The 17,333-nt window shown below is 52.7% G+C and overlaps 2 protein-coding genes across 3 annotated transcripts; one reads left to right on the top strand and one right to left on the bottom strand.

Annotated features, from left to right (window-relative positions):
* Window positions 1-2,407: 2,407 nt before the first annotated feature.
* On the bottom strand, window positions 2,408-7,396 carry SYT8 (synaptotagmin 8). Of its 2 annotated transcripts, XM_079309789.1 has the most exons (9): window positions 7,238-7,396; window positions 5,637-5,756; window positions 5,116-5,273; window positions 4,875-4,970; window positions 4,471-4,638; window positions 4,104-4,271; window positions 3,792-3,909; window positions 3,286-3,419; window positions 2,408-3,197 (listed from the first exon to the last, which is right to left on the bottom strand). In XM_079309789.1, the coding sequence occupies exons 2-9, from the start codon at window positions 5,737-5,739 to the stop codon at window positions 2,964-2,966; spliced, it is 1,179 nt and encodes a 392-aa protein (XP_079165915.1). In that variant the 5' UTR covers window positions 5,740-5,756; window positions 7,238-7,396; the 3' UTR covers window positions 2,408-2,963. The 2 variants fall into 2 exon arrangements, with proteins under 2 accessions (XP_079165915.1, XP_079165916.1); XM_079309790.1 differs by lacking the exon at window positions 7,238-7,396 and having other exon boundaries at window positions 5,637-5,882.
* A 2,185-nt stretch (window positions 7,397-9,581) lies between these two features.
* On the top strand, window positions 9,582-16,832 carry LOC306802977 (cytosolic 5'-nucleotidase 1A-like). Its single transcript, XM_079307759.1, has 7 exons — window positions 9,582-9,716; window positions 10,990-11,048; window positions 11,701-11,868; window positions 12,200-12,329; window positions 12,811-12,933; window positions 14,018-14,196; window positions 14,703-16,832. The coding sequence occupies exons 2-7, from the start codon at window positions 11,004-11,006 to the stop codon at window positions 15,003-15,005; spliced, it is 948 nt and encodes a 315-aa protein (XP_079163885.1). The 5' UTR covers window positions 9,582-9,716; window positions 10,990-11,003; the 3' UTR covers window positions 15,006-16,832.
* Window positions 16,833-17,333: the final 501 nt, after the last annotated feature.

The raw sequence follows: 17,333 nt of genomic DNA, 5'->3' as shown, positions 1-17,333 counted from the left end.
GGCCCCTGTGGTGTAGGATCAGGCAAGGGCTGGCTGCTGCCTCCTGGAAAAAGGCACTCAGACACCTCCAGCATTCCCCCATGGGCTATGCAGCCATGGGAAAGGGCTAGCACAGCATCGCTGCTTTCTCTCCCTCTTGAGCACGGGCTCCATCTCCAGAAGAAGAAATCTTGGCTGGTGAGGCTCTAATAGGGGCCACAGAGCACATGACACAGAGAGCCAGCCCAGAGCACGTACTGCCCTGCCCTCTAGATGCAGAACCCAGCACAGGCAGAAGCTGAGGAGAAGCTGCTTTTCCCCCTCCTTTACTTCTCTTCTTGTTGCATCTTCCACCTTCCAAGTGCAGGAGGAGCAGTGGTGAGGCAGAAGATGTTCAGGCATCTGGCTTTGATGGATGAGGGACAGCCAGCCCCGCCAAGGCCACAGGGAGGTGAAAAGGAGAAGGCTTGCACACGAGACAGGGCTGTCTGCCTTCCTGCAAACAGATTCCCGAGCAGGCTGTGTTCATTTGGGGTGAAATAAGGCATGAAATGAAGCCCAGATCCACCAGCCCTGCTTCAAACAGCTGCCAGCAGATACTAAGAGGATCCTGCCAGGGGAGGAGAGTGCTCAAAGCCGTGCTGTAAGCACACAAGGCTTACTGAGAGGGAGAAATGATGATGGAGGGGAAAAGCAGCCTTGGCAGTGCATTAAAAGCTGGAGCTGGGTGGAGAACATCCCCACCTGCTCGCCTCTCCCTCCTGAGCAAACAACTCAGTTTGCTGAGTTTTACTGCACAAAGGCTCACTCCAGGTTGCCCAGAGCCAGTCCAGCTCTGTGCTCACTCCCACCTTCCCTGGCCTTTCCCCTAAAAGCACCTTGGGCTTTCCTCTCCAGCTCTGCTCACCCAGCACTGAGCAAGGCCAAAGCTGCAGAGAAGGGGCAGGCACTGGTGTGGGGTGTAACTCTTCTCAAGGGAGGGCTGTCTCTGCACCTCCTTCAATTGCATCTGTTTTGGGACTAATATGCACATACTTTTATGCCTAGCCCCATAAATTATGCAGTGAATCTCAAGGCTATGACTTCAAAATAGAGGGACTGGAAAAAGCACACATACACACACACACAAAAATAAGAACTGCCTGTTCCAAACACCTCCAAAAGGCCTTTCTGGATGCTGCACGGCCCTAAATCACCACAACAGCATCACCAAAAACCAACCTGGCAATAGATTTGGAACCCCAAACCCAATTCAGAGATGTTCCCTTCTGCACAGCCTGTACTAGGATGATTCTAAGGTTGAGACTGAAGGCTGAGGCTTTAAAACACCCCTTTACAAGTCTTTCTCAGGTGACTGATTTCCTCCTCCATCTCATTAGCGGCTGCCAGCAGATGCTGTTTCCCCAGCAGAAGCCACACTTCACTTGTTACAGTCATCTCAAAACCACCCTGTCATTTCTGCCCTCCTCACGGCCACAGCAGAGCCTGGAGAATATTCATCAGGAGACAGACTCAGCAGCAGCTCTTTATGGTTAAGCTCAGGTCATTAATCTCTATTGAGACTTTTCATAATCTTCCTCAGCTTCATGTTTGTTTAACTCTTGGATAGTCACTCTGTGGAGCTCTGGGTAATCACAGATTAACTGCTTTTTAATATTAATAGCTTTTCATTAATGTGCCAGGCTCTCTCCCCTCCAGAGCCCAGGCAATAGCTATTAGCACTGTGCCTGCAGCTCCCTGTGGTGAAAAGGACTTTTGTCTTTAGGGCCAAAATTCCACAGCATGAGCCCAGATCTTGTGTTCTGTGGCTGCTTTGTAGCAGAAGCATTTCAGAACAGGAGCAATTCCCTCCTCCTCTAGCCCAGTGCAAGGAGCTTCCTCCTGCAGATTGCTCAGAGAAGCTGCTCTGGAGTCACTTCAAACTGCAGCATACTCAAGGGCAAGCAGGGGCACCCCTCCCATGCCCTTATCCTTCTAGGAGATATCTTTACTTACATAGCCCCCACACCAAGGCCCCACAAAGCAGGGTGGGGCAGGACATGTGGCCACAAAAAACCTCCCAGATTAAACATGAAACCTGCCCAGAAGTGACGTGAGAGCTGCGAGCCAGCCTTTACCAGGGTGGTGTGATCACAGCGTGAAAGCAAGACCACAGCCCCTCCACCCTTGCAGGACCTCCAGGTGCCAGAGGTGCAAACCTTGCTGTGCCACTCCTGTAGTGAGGTGAATGGAGCTGACACTGTGTATCTTCATGTATGTGGTCCATAGGGATGATCACTAGTGAGTCCCAGAGCCTGAGCCACATCTTACTGTGCGCAAATCATCATGGGCTGAGAATGGGCTAAGTGTGAAGGCCACACTGCTTTTCATTTAACCTCCAGCCAGAACAGAACACACATTGCAGACGCACTAAAGAGCTAGTCTGACATCTCCAACACCTTCCTCATCCACCTATATTTCTTCTCTCAAGCCTCTTACATTCTTCAATACCTCGGTCTTGTTTAAAATCCTTCACAGGACACATGAAGCCTTTCCAAGAATACATTTCTTGCCAAGTTATTCACAACTAAAGAAACTTCCCACCCATGCCACTGGCATGTTAACCCTCTGCTTTATAAATAACAATGGACTCTGTTTTGCATGAGCCTGAAGCTCTGTGTATTTCCCCCCCAGCCCATAAGCAGTTGGGATGAGCTGGCTCCTGTGCCCATGCCATCCCCTCTAGCACCCTCTGCTCCACATGCAGCCTTGCCTGGGTTGCTGAGCTGCCCTGTCCCAGGCATTACACAGAGCATGAGCTGCACCAGCAGCCAGATCATCTCTTGGCCAGAAGGAGTCCCAGTCCCCTCTTTGCTGAAGGAGTCCCAGTCCTCTCTTTGCTGACAATGAGCTGGGACCAACATGTCTAGGGCTTGCTGAGCAGAAACCCATCGCTCCTCCACAAGCCCACCATCCTGCTCCCTGGGTGGAGAAGGAGACCACCACTATCTGGAGTGCAGGGGCAGCTTGAGGTGGGACTTCAGTCCCAGGGCTTTGTCCACCACGTCAGGGGGCTGCAGGATGTGCCACTGGGCGAGGGGCCGGCGCGGGTTGGACAGCATGTCGGACCAGTGCCGCAGCTGGTTGCCTGTGGCTCGGCAGCCCAGGAAGAGTTTGCCAATGGGCTCATTCTTGGTCACTTTGTCATGGTCCCAGACAGAGATGACCACGTCCACATTCTGGAGGGGACACAAGAAAGAGGGTCAGTAGGAAGGGGCTTGCTGCAGTGGAGACCTGCTTGGCTCTGGGCACTTCAGGGAAACCCACCTGGATCTGACTGAAAGGCACCTCAAAAACAAATACTTCATTGAAGTAAGGGTTTATGGTGTTTTTCTTCACACTTGTCCTTTTTTTCTTCCATTTCTTCCTGTTCAGTATGAGATGCACCTTGACAAAAGGATCTGAAGAGAGAGAGGGGGCACACCTGGCACAAGTGACAGTTTTTGACAGAAGAACTCAGCCACAAAACAGCTTTCCTGAGCCATTCCCAAGGAGACCACAGCATCCCACTTGTCAATTCATGGTGAGACAGCCATCTCAGAGCTCACTTCCTCCTGCCAAGCTCCCTGTCAATCCAGCCATGATATTTCCTGCTGGGAGATACCTCCAGCACTGTCCAAAGCTGGAGTATCTGTGCCGGGGGAGGCTGGGCATCAGCCAAGGGCTGAATATGTGGCAACAGGAAGCAGGTCTTAACACCAAGAGTTTTCAAGGCTTTGCAGCTCTTGGTGCCACCCCTGAGGAAGGTCTGAGCACAAGCAGCCCCCACTGACCTGAGAGTCCATTAGAGTCCATCCTCTTCAGCTGCTTGGCTTCCAGGATGAGCACTGTCAGCTTGCCCGTGCTGGGAACGTAGCGCAGTGAGAAGCAGATCTCACCCAGATGCTCTTCCTGATGGAGACATGCCAGTGATTAGTACCAGCCAGAGGAGCCAGCTCCCCTGACGCTGGAGCACCAGGCTGGCCCCAGGTTTCCTGAGTCTACCCAGCTCTCATGCTTGCCCCTAATGGTTTGCTTCTTGGGGTGGTGGAAGCCAAGCAGGAGCACATCCCTCCCAATAGAGTTTTCCAGCTACCAGGACCAACCTCCACTTTACTGGCCACTGCCAGGTCACTCCACTGCTCGATGACATGCTGCAGGTTGACGCTGGCCAGGGGCAGCCGGACCTCACCAATGATGTCATGCTTGGCAAAGCGGTTGAAGTCATAGATCTGCATCACCAGTGTGGATTCAGACACCTCAGCTTGGGGTACCTGCAGAGGAGGACTCAAAAGCCTGGACTCACTCCCCAGTGGCAGCACTGCCCCATGAGGGTATTCCTCTCTCGCATTTCCCAGTCCTGATTGCACAAGCATCTCCCTATCTGGAGAGGTTTTTGCCCAGGGAGCAGTGTCTATGTAACACTCTTGATGGGACCAAAAAAAAACATTTGCTTTGGGCTTTGGTTTGTACCTGGAAAGTGAAGCTCTCATTGAAGATGGGGTTCAGGGTCTTGCGGTAAACCTTGGTCTCATATCTCTTCCTCATATCGGATGTTAGGTAAACAATCACATATGGGTCAGATGTGCCTCCACTGTCCATGGCCTTCAGCTCAACTGCCTGCTTCACACCAACTTTCAGCTGGAGAGGAGTGAGGCACAAGGTCACCAGGTGGAGGAGGATGGGGTCAGGCAGCTGGGGGCTCAGTGGGAAGTGAGTGCAACAGTGAGGAATGCCCTCACACCAAGCAGGCATGAGAGCTGGCAGGCTGCAGGCGGGTGGGAGAGGATACATCCACCTCAGTGGGCAGCAAAAAGTGACCAACCATGCAAGAGCATGGCTTTTCCCTGCTGTTCCATGGCCATGAGCTTCCCCACCTCCTGTATGCGGAAGTTGTACTCCAGGGAGTACTGCAGCTTTCCTCGCCGCTTCTGCTCTACTTCCCACTCCAAGTCCTCCATCTCAGGCTGGACCTGCAGCAGAGAGCAACACTACCCTCAGGATGCACTCAGCTATGTCCCTGCCATGCCATGCTCCCACCATCCCTGGGGCTGGGCAGTGCAGCAGCAAACCCCTCAGGGAGGAGGGATGTGGGGCTGAGGGGAAGGCAGGACGCACAAGGTTGGTCGTGCTGGAGTTGCTGACAGCACACAAGCCAATCCTCTCCTTCTTCTTGGGCTTCTTCTTGCTGCAGCAGCACTTGACAATGCAGATGAGGAAGAGGAGGAGGAGAATGGCCCCTGCCACAGCCATGGTGATGAGCGCCCATTTGGGTACTGGTGCGATGTTCAGGGAGCAAAGTTGGATAGGAGAGTTAAAACCAAGCAAAACATACAGAGTACATTTAAATCCTTTCCTAGTGCTTCAGCATTAAGGAGTTGCACTTTCAAAATTGCCCCTAGGATCCTGGACAGGCCCCATGCAGGGAGACTGTGGCTGAAGACCATTCCCCAAACAGGTAGCAAAGACACCCTCTGCTCCTGAAGCAGCATGGTACCACTCTGCAGTAATCCCACCCTGATGGAGCCCACTAGGAAATGGAATTTGAAGGCAGGGTGAAGTAAATACACCATCTCAGAGTCCAGCAGCCCCAGCAGGTGATGCTGCCTGGCAGAGAAGGCAAGACATGCAGTACTCACACGGGATCCAGCTAAGCCAGCTGTCCAGGGAGCCCAGCCAAGCCGTGGTGGTGATGCTGGTGTGTGGGGAGGCTGTAGTGCCTCTCCTGCCTGCCACTGCCATGGCTAATCTGGGGTGACCTGGGAACACAGGCAAAATTAACAGGGTGGGGATTTCCTCTCCTGTAGCACGTGTGCTGCCCGTAGCCCAGGGCTCTAATGAGAGCAAACACAATTAAAATACAGAGCTCAGGGTAAGTGATTAGAGCTTGGCCACATTGACAATGAGATGTGAAATGGAGCGGGAGGGAGCTGCTGGCAGGGCTGTGTGCCAGTCAGCCCCTCCCATACAGCCTTCTCCTTCATATCCTTGCAATCTGCCTGCTGAAAGGGGAGAAACTGGGGTCCAGGGCATTGGAGAAGAGGAACCACTTGGCTGTAGGGGACAAAAACCAAGAGCTGTTTTGTGCTGGCTCCTCCCTGGCCAGGCAGAGTGAGCGGAAGGGTTTGCTCAGCTCCGGGAATGTCCCATCATCAGCTAACACCCCTTTTTGGCTATTTTCCCTCCTGTCACAGGGCTGAGGAGCAGTAAGGTTGGCACAGGTCTGGTGCCCTCGCTGCTGGTGGCAGTGCTGTCACCAGGCTGGGGCCACACCGGCTCGGAAACTTTCCATGAGCTCAGCCTGTGCACGTGGCATCGCCGACACAGCCCGAGGGAAAGGCTTCTAATTCAAAGCAGGATGGTTTTACAGCATTGCTTTCCCCATGGCAAAGTTCTTATTCTAGCATGAACGCTTCCTCATAGCCCAATTCCTTTCGCGTCACTGGGACAGGTGTGCCCGGAGCTGTGCTGCACAGTGAGCGGGTCAGCAGCCACCACGGCACGGGTGGCACCCAGCCCCAGTGCCCAGGCTGGCAGGGATGTGCCTGCTGCTGCCCCAGCCTCCTGCCCTGCCTTCCAGTGGGTCTCTGCTCAAGCAGCCAACCCCACCTCGCTCTGCCTGCACTCTGCCCATCCCAAGGTACTCCTTACATGGGAGTCTTCCCAGGGAGGAGGAAAGGAGGAAACCATGTCTGCACTTCCCTTTGCTGAGCCCACAAAGCCAGCAAGAACCCTTTCTTTTTCCAGTAGTGTGGTTTGCTGGAGAAACATGGGAATTGCTGTCATCCCTGTGGCATCATTGCTGGGACAATGAGTTAAATGATTTGTCCAGGGCTACCTAGGACTTCTGTGATGTTGGGCACTTGAAACATCGCTCTGGCATTTTAGAGGTGCCAGGCTATAGCTTTGGAGTGAAGGGTGGCCAGGACAGCACAGGTGAGCAGGCACCCACCCAGCACAGAATTAGGATGTCAGTACTTTTTGCCTGCCACAGACTGTGTCACATTAGCTGACATTGACCCTGATTTAAAAAAAAACCTTTATCCCAACCCTGAAGAATGAACTGAGCCACCACTTTGGGAACCATGGAGACAGCCCTGCTACAATCTGACCAAGAGACAGATTTTCAGTGGGCAGTCTGTTGGGACCATTGAGCATCCATGTTCCTAGAAAAGGGGCTGGGAGAACCATGACTCTCACTCCCACTCTGTGCTGACTAGGTTCCCAAATCCAGACTTACCAACAAGGATCCTTCCCAGCGCCAGTCTCCCCTCCCTGCTGTGCAGGCTCCAGTCAAGCCACCTCGTGTGGCAGGGGCATGCTGTGGGCTGAGATGGGACCCCACGGGGTCAGCCCCACCTCACTGCAGCTGAAGGTGCAGAAGGGATGGTGGCTGCCCTGCACAGCTGAAACAGGAAAGTCTGCTTTGCCAGCTCAGGAACCGGGTGGCCCCAGCAGCTCAGCCCCACCTCGCCGCTGACCCAAGCAGTGTTCATGCAGGCGAACAGCCAGCAGGGAACTCCCTGCTGGACCAGGAAGCAAAACCTGCCCTCCTGCCTGCAAGAAGCTGGAGAGCATTGCTCCATGCTCTGGGAAATTCGCTTCTCCAAGTTATTCCTGCAGCGATGCTAGGCTGGACTGTGTGGCTGCAGGCACTGAGCACAAGGGAATGGACACTTTCTAGGGAATGAGCGCATGGCTGCATCCATCCCTGGTGAGCTCTGCAGTTGGGAAGCCCAGCTCCTTGGCCCAGAGGGCATGCTCTATTTGAGGGCCTGCAAAATGTGTGTGAGGATGAACAGGAATGCTCTGCTGCAACACAGCAGGGAGGACAGGCAGGATGAGGGGATACTGCTTGGGTGGTTTCATCCTCCAGCGCCAACAGAAGCACCAGGCACTCAGCCAGGAGCAATTTCACAGGCTTCCATTGCATTAAATTTAAGCTTGTAAACTTCTTCCCTTGCTGCCAGTTCAGCAAAGACTGCCCCAAACCTGCCTTATCACCACGTAAATTTGGGGCAGTGCCAGAAGCAGGGAGCAATACTGCAAAACTGCCAGTGTTTAATGGCTGATGTAGTGATGGGAAGAGATGCCCCAGAAACCAGACCTGTCCCAGCTCTGTCCCACCACCCTGCCTCACCAGCCCTTCCAGATTTTCACATGGCCGCCAAGGTATTGCCACAGTGGGTGCCTAGCCACAGGAGAGGGGCTAGGCTGCCCCTCAGCCACCCAAAACACAGCCACGCTCACAAGGGGCCTTGCACTCCTGCTGCTCAGAGAAGCACCGTCTCCAGGAGCAGGAGATGCAGGAATGATGCTGCAGCAAACCTCTGGGGGAACTTTTTGCTCTAAACTAGAAGTCCCAAGGGATGCACAAAAGAAATGCATTATGGGGATGGGGAAATAGGAAATATTAAAATCCTCCAGGGAGAGGGTCTGCATATGCACACTAAAGGCTGAGCATATAAGTAGCCTTTTCAACGGGTTGTTTGCTAGAGACAGCTAAAAGAGAAGAGATTCAGATCTTAGGAAGAAATTCTTTACTCAGAGGGTAATGAGGCATTGGAACACATTGCCCAGAGAAGTTGTGGCCTTATTCCTGGAAGAGTTGAAGGCCAGGTTGGATGGGGCCCTGAGCAAGCCATCTGTGTGGCATCCCTGCCCGTGGTGGAATGGGTTGAACTAGATGATCTTTAGGCCCCTTCCAACCAAAATCATTCTATGATTCTGTGATCTCAGTGAGACCAAGCTGCACAGGACCCTGGTGGCTTCCCCCATTCTGGGAGGAGATTTGGTGATCCTGGTGATAGCCTGGTGTCATGCAGGGGAGCAGCTGCTCAGCCTTAGTGCAGGTGAGTTTGGTCTCCATCGGCAGGGGCCAGGCTGGGCAGGCTGCAGCAGTGGACCTTGTTCCAGCAGCAGGGCAAGGAAAAAGCTGCAGGATGGTCCTGGGTTAGCCCCCCTCCCCTCATTCCCTCCCCCCACATCCCTGACAGTCAATTTTGGACAGAAAAGGAGTGTTGAACTATCCTGGCACCGTGAGTCCCACAGGGCTGGGCGCCACATAGCCTACCCAGAAAAGTAAAATCCTAGCCCCCAAATCAACCCTGCTCAGGACAGCATGTGAGACATGGCTTTCAGAAAAGAAGGGGGAAAAGACCCAAAGCCATTACATTGAAATTGCAAACACTCTGCACCTTTTCTCCCTGCAACCCTACATACGCTGTGAGTGACTCTGGACTAGGTACCCCTATTATTTTCGGTCAAAAATACAACCATTCAGGGACTGGGAAATGAGAGGACTAGAGGCACGCTATGAACACTCCAGCTGCAGAAATAAGACATCACGGCTTGCGGACAGCGATCGGGCAGTGAGCAGAAACGCCGAGGGGGCTGCGGGATCAGGAACAGCGCCGAGTCCCCTCCCCAGGGTGACCGCGGCTTTGTCCGAAGCCAGCTGACCACAATCCTGGGCTGTGTCCAAAGCCAGCTGACCACGATCCCGTGCGATGCCAGCTGGGAAATGCAGTCTGGCCAGGGCACGACGCCAAGCAGCCGGCTGCCTACAAATCCCAGCAGGCCGGGGAGCGGAGCTGCACCCCGTCCTGCTGCTGCTGCTTCCTGCGGCGCGGGCAGGGGGAAATATAAACAGCAGCGCTCGGGAAGGGCCGGGATGCTGCCGCTGGACAGGCTGTGCCGGGAGCGAAGGCAGCGCTCGGGTGAGTGTGGGCTTTTCTCTCTGGCAGAGCCCTGTCTGTGTGCAGGGTAACCTCTGCTCCCTGCTAGGCAGCCCTAGGGAGAGCTGCGGGTCCCGCCTGGAATGTTTTCCTGCTCTCGCAGCGAGGCGTGTGCCCGTGCAGCTCCGTGTGCGAGCAGCGCTGCGGCTTATTGGGGCAGCCAGATGGAAAGGAGAAGTCGGGCTTGGTTTGCAATGCTTGGAAGAGTGAAGCAGAAATTAGAGGTGGATTCTCCCATCAGGAAGGGCTGCTCAGCTCCGTTGCCTCCTTGCGTTGAATTTTGACTTTCAGAGAATGCTTGGCTGAGGTTATGTCAGAGGAAAGTTTCTGCCTGCGCAGCTGGGCTGCTGTTTGCCACCCTCTCTGGGAGGGGACCCCTGACCAGCATGGGGCACGGGGTGGAGGAAGCAGAGGGATGCTAAGCATCTCCTGGCTTTCCAGGCAGCCCTGGCTGCCGGGGGAGTAGCCCTGGACTTTCTACTCCTCGGGCAGTCAGGCACTGAGCCCCCTAGGCAAGGCTGTGGCTCTCACGGCTGTGTGTTGCCTACTGGCCCAGGCAGCATTCTGCAGTCCCTAAACAATAAACATTAATTAAATGAAACTGTAGCAAAAGGTCTCTGTGAAGACCCTGACTTGTCCTTTGCACTGCACGTTGGCTTTGCTCTTTGCTTGCACAGCCCCCAGTACAGTAATCAGGTAGGACCTGACTGGCTCACAGGGCTGTGGAAGGACAGACCAACCCCATCACGGGGTCTCAGCCTTTATCCAAGCCCTCACCACACACTTCTACTTACTCTGGCCTTTTACAGCTGCAAGTGAGCTGCTGGTGCACTGAACTTCATTTGTAGATACAAATTCACCATTCAAGCAAAAGTGGCAAAAAAGGCAACAAGGATGTGAACTAGAAACCTACCTCTAAGAGCTAACCTATTTTGGCTTTTAAAGACAGCCTTATTTTGCTTGGCAAAGAGCTCCACAACAGCTTTCACAAGTTCCACACAGAGAAAAATACTCTTCAAGAAAAACAAAAGTAAAAATAAAACAGTGATCTGTGTTTGAAAAGCCACTTTTCCATCACATTTAATTGGAACTATTAGAGCAATTTTTCTCGGAGCAAAGCTCCTGACAGCAGAAACAGGTTCATTTGAGCTGATGTACTTGGTGTGTAGGATGTTTCCTGTCTCCTTTCCACTCTTCCCACTCTCTAGATTGACAATATTATAATGTCAGTTTAATTTTATATTTTCCCTTAAAGGCTGAGAGTTGAAGATGGCAGAGCCGGAAAGCACAGTCATAAACACCAATGTAAAACAGGTAAAAGACTGTTCATTACAAAACACACATCCTGTATTTCCAAACCACATTTTGAAATGCTACCACAGAAGAGATCACACTACAAGCCAGAGCTGTGGTGACCTGAATTGCTCGTGCCTGGGTTTCAGCAGAAGTGGATATCCAAGAGCTGGTGGGCACCTGCTCCCAGTGAAATCCATGTGATTTCCAGTTGCATGGACTGGGCAGCTACATTTGCTCACACTTAAACTTTGGAGCAGCCAGGGAGAAAGCAGCAGCTTCTCTACATACACAGATTCTTTAATTCAACTGTCCAGAACAGTCACAAACGAAAGGTAATACCACCAGTATGTGAAGAGAAACCCAGCACAGACAGATGACTGTGGCTGTGCTGTGCCCACAAACAACAAAATTATGAAGCAATCCCCTCTGTATGAGCTGTCCTTGGAGCATGTGGCACTTATCAGACAGGTTAGGGTTTCACAACTGCCAGCCCCATCCTTGGCCTGAAGATGAAGACTGGGTGTGGTACCTCTGGCATCAGGAACCATGACACAGGGGTGATACCTCCAGCACCCAACCCCACCACTCTGGTTGGTGCCCCCTGCTCACCCCACCTCCACAAGCTCCTTCTCTGCTGTCCCCTGACTCCTCTTTCCTCCTTGTCCTGCAGAAAGACCCCAGCACGGCACTGGTCATTGCTGTGACCACCAGAGCCATCTTTAACCTGGAGGAGGAGCACAAGCTCTACCTCGAGAAGGGCAAGGAGGAGTACACAAGGCACCAGCAGGCCAACCAGGACAAGCCCCTGCCACCAGGCACAGCCTTTGCCTTCATCCAGGTGAGCTCCACAGCTGGCTAGGAGCACATGCAGACACTCATAGGGTGGGTGAAAGCTCAGCTTTCCCATCTTTACATTTCAGCTCCCATCGTAGGGTGTAGATATGCCTGTTCCTGATCTCTTGGCCTCATTGCAAGGCATTGAGACCTGTGCTCCTGACCAGTCCATCTCCCCCCATTTTTCCAGGATGGTTGCTCTGTCTGGCTCTCCATAACATACCAGCCTTGCCATAGCTGACAGATGCAACACAAACCACTAACCTTAACTGCAGAAGAGCTTGCAAAGGTATACTGCAGTCATGCCTCTTTAAAAGAGTCCCATCTCCTCACAGGCAGTGCAGTATGTTAACAAGAAGATCCTGGAGAGCAACCCAGCAGAGAGGGAGCTTTTTGACATCCTGGTGCTCTCCAACAACAGCCCAGAGAGCGGCGTGCGCATCATCAACAGCGCCAAGCACTACGGTAAGGGGGACCCATCCCTGATTCCCTTGGGGGGCTGCAGAGCAGAGCAGGCACCACAGTGGGTCCTGAGTGACAAACAGAGAGCCAGGGGATACAGGGGGAAGGGGGGAAGGAGTTCTCTTGGAGCCCAGCTCCCTTCAGCCATATCTTTCACACCAGCAAGTCGCAGCATTTTGCACGGCAGGTACTGAAAATAAAAAATGTTGTTTAAAAAAAACACCCTAAATCCCAGAGTGCTGTCAGGAGGAATGCTCATTTAAGGGAGGGATGGAGGGAATATTTAACTGTAGTCTGCAGTTTTGTAGGAGCAACAAGAGGTCAAGAAGATGCAGCAAGAACACAGGCAGTTTTCCCACATACCACTGGGAAATTTGTTGCCCTGAGCTCTTGCAGCAAAGCCCTCCAAGACCCAGGGAGGGAGTGAGGGGCTGTGAGAGGGATGTTGCTCCATAAGACTTCACTCACATCCCTTGTCCTGAAGGCCTGGAGATCTCCAAGTTCTGCTTTGTCAGTGATGAGGACTCCACACAGTACCTGAAGTCCCACGGTGTCAAGCTGTTCCTCTCAGCTGACAGGACAGATGTCTGCAATGCCCTCCAGAGAGGTGTGTTCTCCCCTCCATCCCATGTCCCCAAACCCACCACACTTTTCCCAAGCAGCTCAGTATCAAGAGACAAAACCAGAGCCTGTGATTTCACAGGGACAAGGGGTGGATGGTGCATTTATTACCAGTACAGTCCTGACAAGGTCAATCTCCTCGTCTGTCCTTACCAGTAGCCTGCAAACACACTAGGCTTGCTCAGATGTCCTCACAAGTCACTGAGTGCATTATGCATCATTCTGGGGACAGCTCTGCCATGGGCTTGTCATTCCCTGCCTGACATTTAAGCCTTTCTAACCAAAGATGCAACTCCATTCATCAATGAGAGTTTATCAGTGATTCCCAGGACTTTGTGAGGATGCCACAGAAATTTGCCGTCTTGGTACAGGCAGAGTTACTGGGTGCTCAGTGATGTAAGCACGTGCCTAACCTCATTTGGAGGGAGTGCAGTCTCCCCAACTTCTTTAATGGGGTTAATCACTTTCTTATCAATTCCCTTGGGTATGAGCACATCAGCTGGCCACTGTCTTTCAAGGTCAGGAGCAAGCCATCTGCAGCCTGGACTTTCCTTCACTACACAGCACATTCCTGGAACCTCCTTGAGAGAATCATTGCCCTAATCATTGCCCTGACAAGTGTCTCCCATATGGGAGCCTGGATCCACATATGAGGGTGGGCAGGGAGCAGCCTGTAGGAAGAGATATAATTAAGCCAATTACCACAATCAATGGAGATGCCAGTCCATGTTATTCACACCACAGAGTGCTAAATCTGGGCATTAAAGATTGAGGTTTGGCAGGGTGAGCAAGCACCAGAAGGAGGGCTGCTCATGCCTTGACAACCACCCACCATCTCTTACCACACTTGAGTATCTCCCCAGACCTCAGTTTCTGATCAGCAGCACTTCCTCAGGGGATAACACAGCCACGCAAAGGCTGGGATGACTCCCCCAGGAAGCTCCTTGACCTGGAGGCTCTGGCATGGTGATGTGGGACAGGGCTGCAGCAGATGCATGGGAATGCTGGCCATGCCTGAGCTGCCCCAGGGAGGGGTGTCCCTCCTGACTCCACCTTGCTCTGTCCCACAGGGGTCTCAGCAGCGCTCGTCTTCCAGCAGGAGGTGCAGGCCCCCAGCACTCCGCTCCGCGTGGTGTTTGACGGGGATGCCGTGCTCTTCTCCGACGAGACAGACCAGATCTTCCAGGAGCAGGGCCTGGAGGGGGCAGTGCAGTACGAGCGGGCCATGGAGGCAATCCCCATAGGAGAGGTGAGAATGCCACCTGGCTTCCACGGGCACCCACAGGCTCTGCCTGTCTGTCCTGCTGGGCTTTGGCATGAGCAGGCAAAAAAGCAGAAATCCTTACAGATTCCCTGTGCATCCACTACTCAGTCTCTGGTGTGGGCCTGATCTGGAGTCTCACTGGAAATGGATCTGTTATCTCCTATAAGTAAACCCTAAATATCTAGGATTGTGGCTAATCCAAACACCATGTTTTGCAGGCTGTGACCTCTTGCTGTCCAATCCCTGCAAGACTCAGACCCACAGGCACTGCTTGCTGGGATGTACCTTGCTGGTCACTTTGGGATTAGGATGAGCACCACAAGGCTCACCTTCCAGCCCCAGTCCCAGCATTGCCCAGTCCTGCAGCTCACAGGCATTGTGTGCTCTGCAGAGCCCTGAGAAAGCCTGGAAGAGGAACAAGTGGCTTGTCCAGGCGGAGTAGGTGTTCCCTGATTTCCCACACTCTCCCAACTGTCCTGCTGTGCTTCCAGGGTCCCCTGAAGGCTTTTGCCATGCAGCTGGGGAAGATGCGTAAGAAGTTTGGCCAGGAGCAGTCCCCGATCCGCACGTACCTGGTGACAGCCCGCAGTGGCCGGGACATGGGCATCCGAGCCATCAAGACACTCCGGGAATGGGGACTGCCCATCGACGAGGCTTTCTTCATGGACGGGGCTCCCAAGGGCCCCATCCTCGCCCAGATCCAGCCTCACATCTTCTTTGATGATGGGCTTCATAACATCCAAGGGGCTCAAAATGTGGGGGTACCCTCTGCCTGGGTCCCCTCCTGCTGCTGATGGGCTGTAGGCCAGCAGTCCTCCCTCCCAGCAGCACACGGGACTGGGCCAGTTGGAAGCAAAACTTCTGGTGGAGAAGGAAAGATCTAATGTGCAGCAAGCAAATCTCAGGGAAAGGGGATGAGAGCATGGACTCCCATTAAAAGTTTGATGCATATTTCTACTCCTAATTAGAGGTCCTCTACATCTTAGGATAAAGCCAAAAGACACAACTGCTCCAGTATGGGAGGACACCTTTGCTGTGACACTGAGGACTACACCTACCTGCCATGTAGGGCGTGGGGACTTTGCTCAAAGAAATAAGTGAATGCCACACACACAAGCTGAAGGAAGCAAGCAAGAAAAAAAATGCTAGTTTTGGCTGTGCTCAGAACTGTCTCCAAGATGGAGCAACAGAAGGACATCAACCTGTTGAGCCAAGTCCAGAGGAGGCCAACCAAGATGATTAAAGGGATAGAGCACCCCTCCTGTGAAGAAGGGCTAAGAAAATCAGGATTCAGCCTGGAAAAGAGAAGGCTTCAGAGTGACCTAACTGCAGCCTTCCAGGACCTGAAGAGAGCCTACAGGAAAGATGGAGAGGGACTATTTATAGGAGCGTGTAGTGACAGAACAAGGGGGAATGGCTTCAAACTGAACAAGGTTTAGATTAGATATTAGGAATAAATTCTTCACTGTGAGTGTAATGAGGCACTGGAACAGGCTGCCCCGGGACATTGTGGATGCTCCATCCCTGGGAGTGTTAAAGGTCAGATTGGATGGAACTCTGAGTAACTTGGTCTAGGTATCCCTGCTCACACCAGGGTGGCTGGAACTGCATGACATTTAAGGTCTCTTCCAACCCAAACCATTCTATGATTCTATAATTTATTCCCAGGATCTCTGCCTAAAGGGAGCCCTCAAGACCCTGCCTCCCCAGACACTCATCTTGGTTTCCTGAGTAGACTGATGTGCTAGTGACTTCTTCAGGCAGCTCTCCAGAAGATAGAGAAAGGAAAACTGTAAAGGACCTCAAATCTTTTAGAAATGGGTGAATGGGTTAAAGAAGGAAAGCCCATACTATTCCTCTTCATAAAGGAGATTATAGCACAAGACAGCTTTCCTTAGGCATGAACAGTGCTCACAACGTGCTTTTAGGAGACAGACCTGTAGGACACCCAGCTCCTGGAGCTGCAAGACAAGGCTACAACCCAGCGCTAAGGTCTATCCAGGAGACAGAACAGCTCCAGTGTCCCACCAGGAGAGGGCACTGGAGATGGGCTGCCTGCAGCACAAGCCTGGAGGGGCCAGGGCTGCAGACCAGTCCTAAGGGGATGGGGCAGGGCTGGGGACTGTGGCCAGCCTTAAATAGATATCCAGGGCCATGGGTGGAGGGCATGGGTGGGGGTCTCAGGAGCAACTGCTCCTTGCATATGGGGTACATGGGTGTGCTCAGTTCCCTGCCTGACATCACATCACACCCCAAACAGGGATGCCTCTCCCTGTCTCTGGCAGTTTGGACCCAGTTCTTAATTTTCTTGGGGAACAAGGAACCTGCAAGGTTTGCCTGCAGGTTTCTATCCCCTGGGCTGGATGTGAGTTGCCACTAGAGGCCACTGTGCTGCCTGGGGACATGGCACCTCCAATCCCAGCTGCCCAGAAACGCCTCGTAAAAAAACACAAACTGGCTGCTCAGGTGGCAGTGGGATTATGGATGAGGAGGTAAAGATGATGCTGGCTTTTTAATCTCAGTGTAATCAGAAAATAATTATTTTTAAAGGCTTCACAAGTGTTGCTCTCACCAAAGCTTTTTCCCCCCTAAATAAATAAATAAACAAGCATCCCAGTGTAGGTGCTTGTTTGTCATGCCTGTGTCTAGCAGTGTGGGAGGAAGGGTGGGATAACTCAGTGCTCCTTTACACATATTCATTTATTTATTGTGTGTTTGGCATGTTCCTCAAAATGGCTTAAACACACAAGAAACCTTCAGTGGGCTTTGGATTAGGCCTCTGAACGTCATCTTGTATCTGTCTCCAAGCTCACTCCTGCTGCCTTGGGCATGAGAACTCTGCACTTCTTGCCTTAGCCAGGGCAGCTGCTGGTCCTGACATGCAGAGGTCCTTCCCTGCCATTGTGGCCACCGTGTGGGTCCAAACTCGGGGCTGCTGAGGCAGGGCAGGGATGCCCATGTGCACAGATGTGATAGGAAGCCACCTCCAAAGGAGCAAAGCCTGGCAGGGTCTTGGCACCAGCAGTCTGGCCCCTGGCCGTTTTGCTCAGTGCAGATGCTGAAATTAGATGTTTCGAGGTAGCAACATCAACAACATCAGCCTCTCATCATTCGCTAATAAT

Source organism: Erithacus rubecula (genome assembly GCF_903797595.1).
Source record: "Erithacus rubecula genome assembly, chromosome: 6".
Taxonomy (NCBI): Eukaryota; Metazoa; Chordata; class Aves; order Passeriformes; family Muscicapidae; genus Erithacus; species Erithacus rubecula.
This window is presented reverse-complemented; position numbering and strand designations above follow the sequence as displayed.

Bases quoted from the DNA above. Each gene is read 5' to 3' on its own strand.
- SYT8 (XM_079309789.1), bottom strand. From the start codon at position 5,739: ATGGCAGTGGCAGGCAGGAGAGGCACTACAGCCTCCCCACACACCAGC. The intron at 4,272-4,470 runs GTACAAACCAAA...CCTCCTCTGCAG, and splicing joins ATGAGAGCTTCACTTTCCAG to GTACCCCAAGCTGAGGTGTC. The intron at 3,420-3,791 runs GTCAGTGGGGGC...CTCTCTCTTCAG, and splicing joins GGACTCTAATGGACTCTCAG to ATCCTTTTGTCAAGGTGCAT.
- LOC306802977 (XM_079307759.1), top strand. From the start codon at position 11,004: ATGGCAGAGCCGGAAAGCACAGTCATAAACACCAATGTAAAACAG. The intron at 11,049-11,700 runs GTAAAAGACTGT...CTTGTCCTGCAG, and splicing joins TAAACACCAATGTAAAACAG to AAAGACCCCAGCACGGCACT. The intron at 11,869-12,199 runs GTGAGCTCCACA...ATCTCCTCACAG, and splicing joins CAGCCTTTGCCTTCATCCAG to GCAGTGCAGTATGTTAACAA.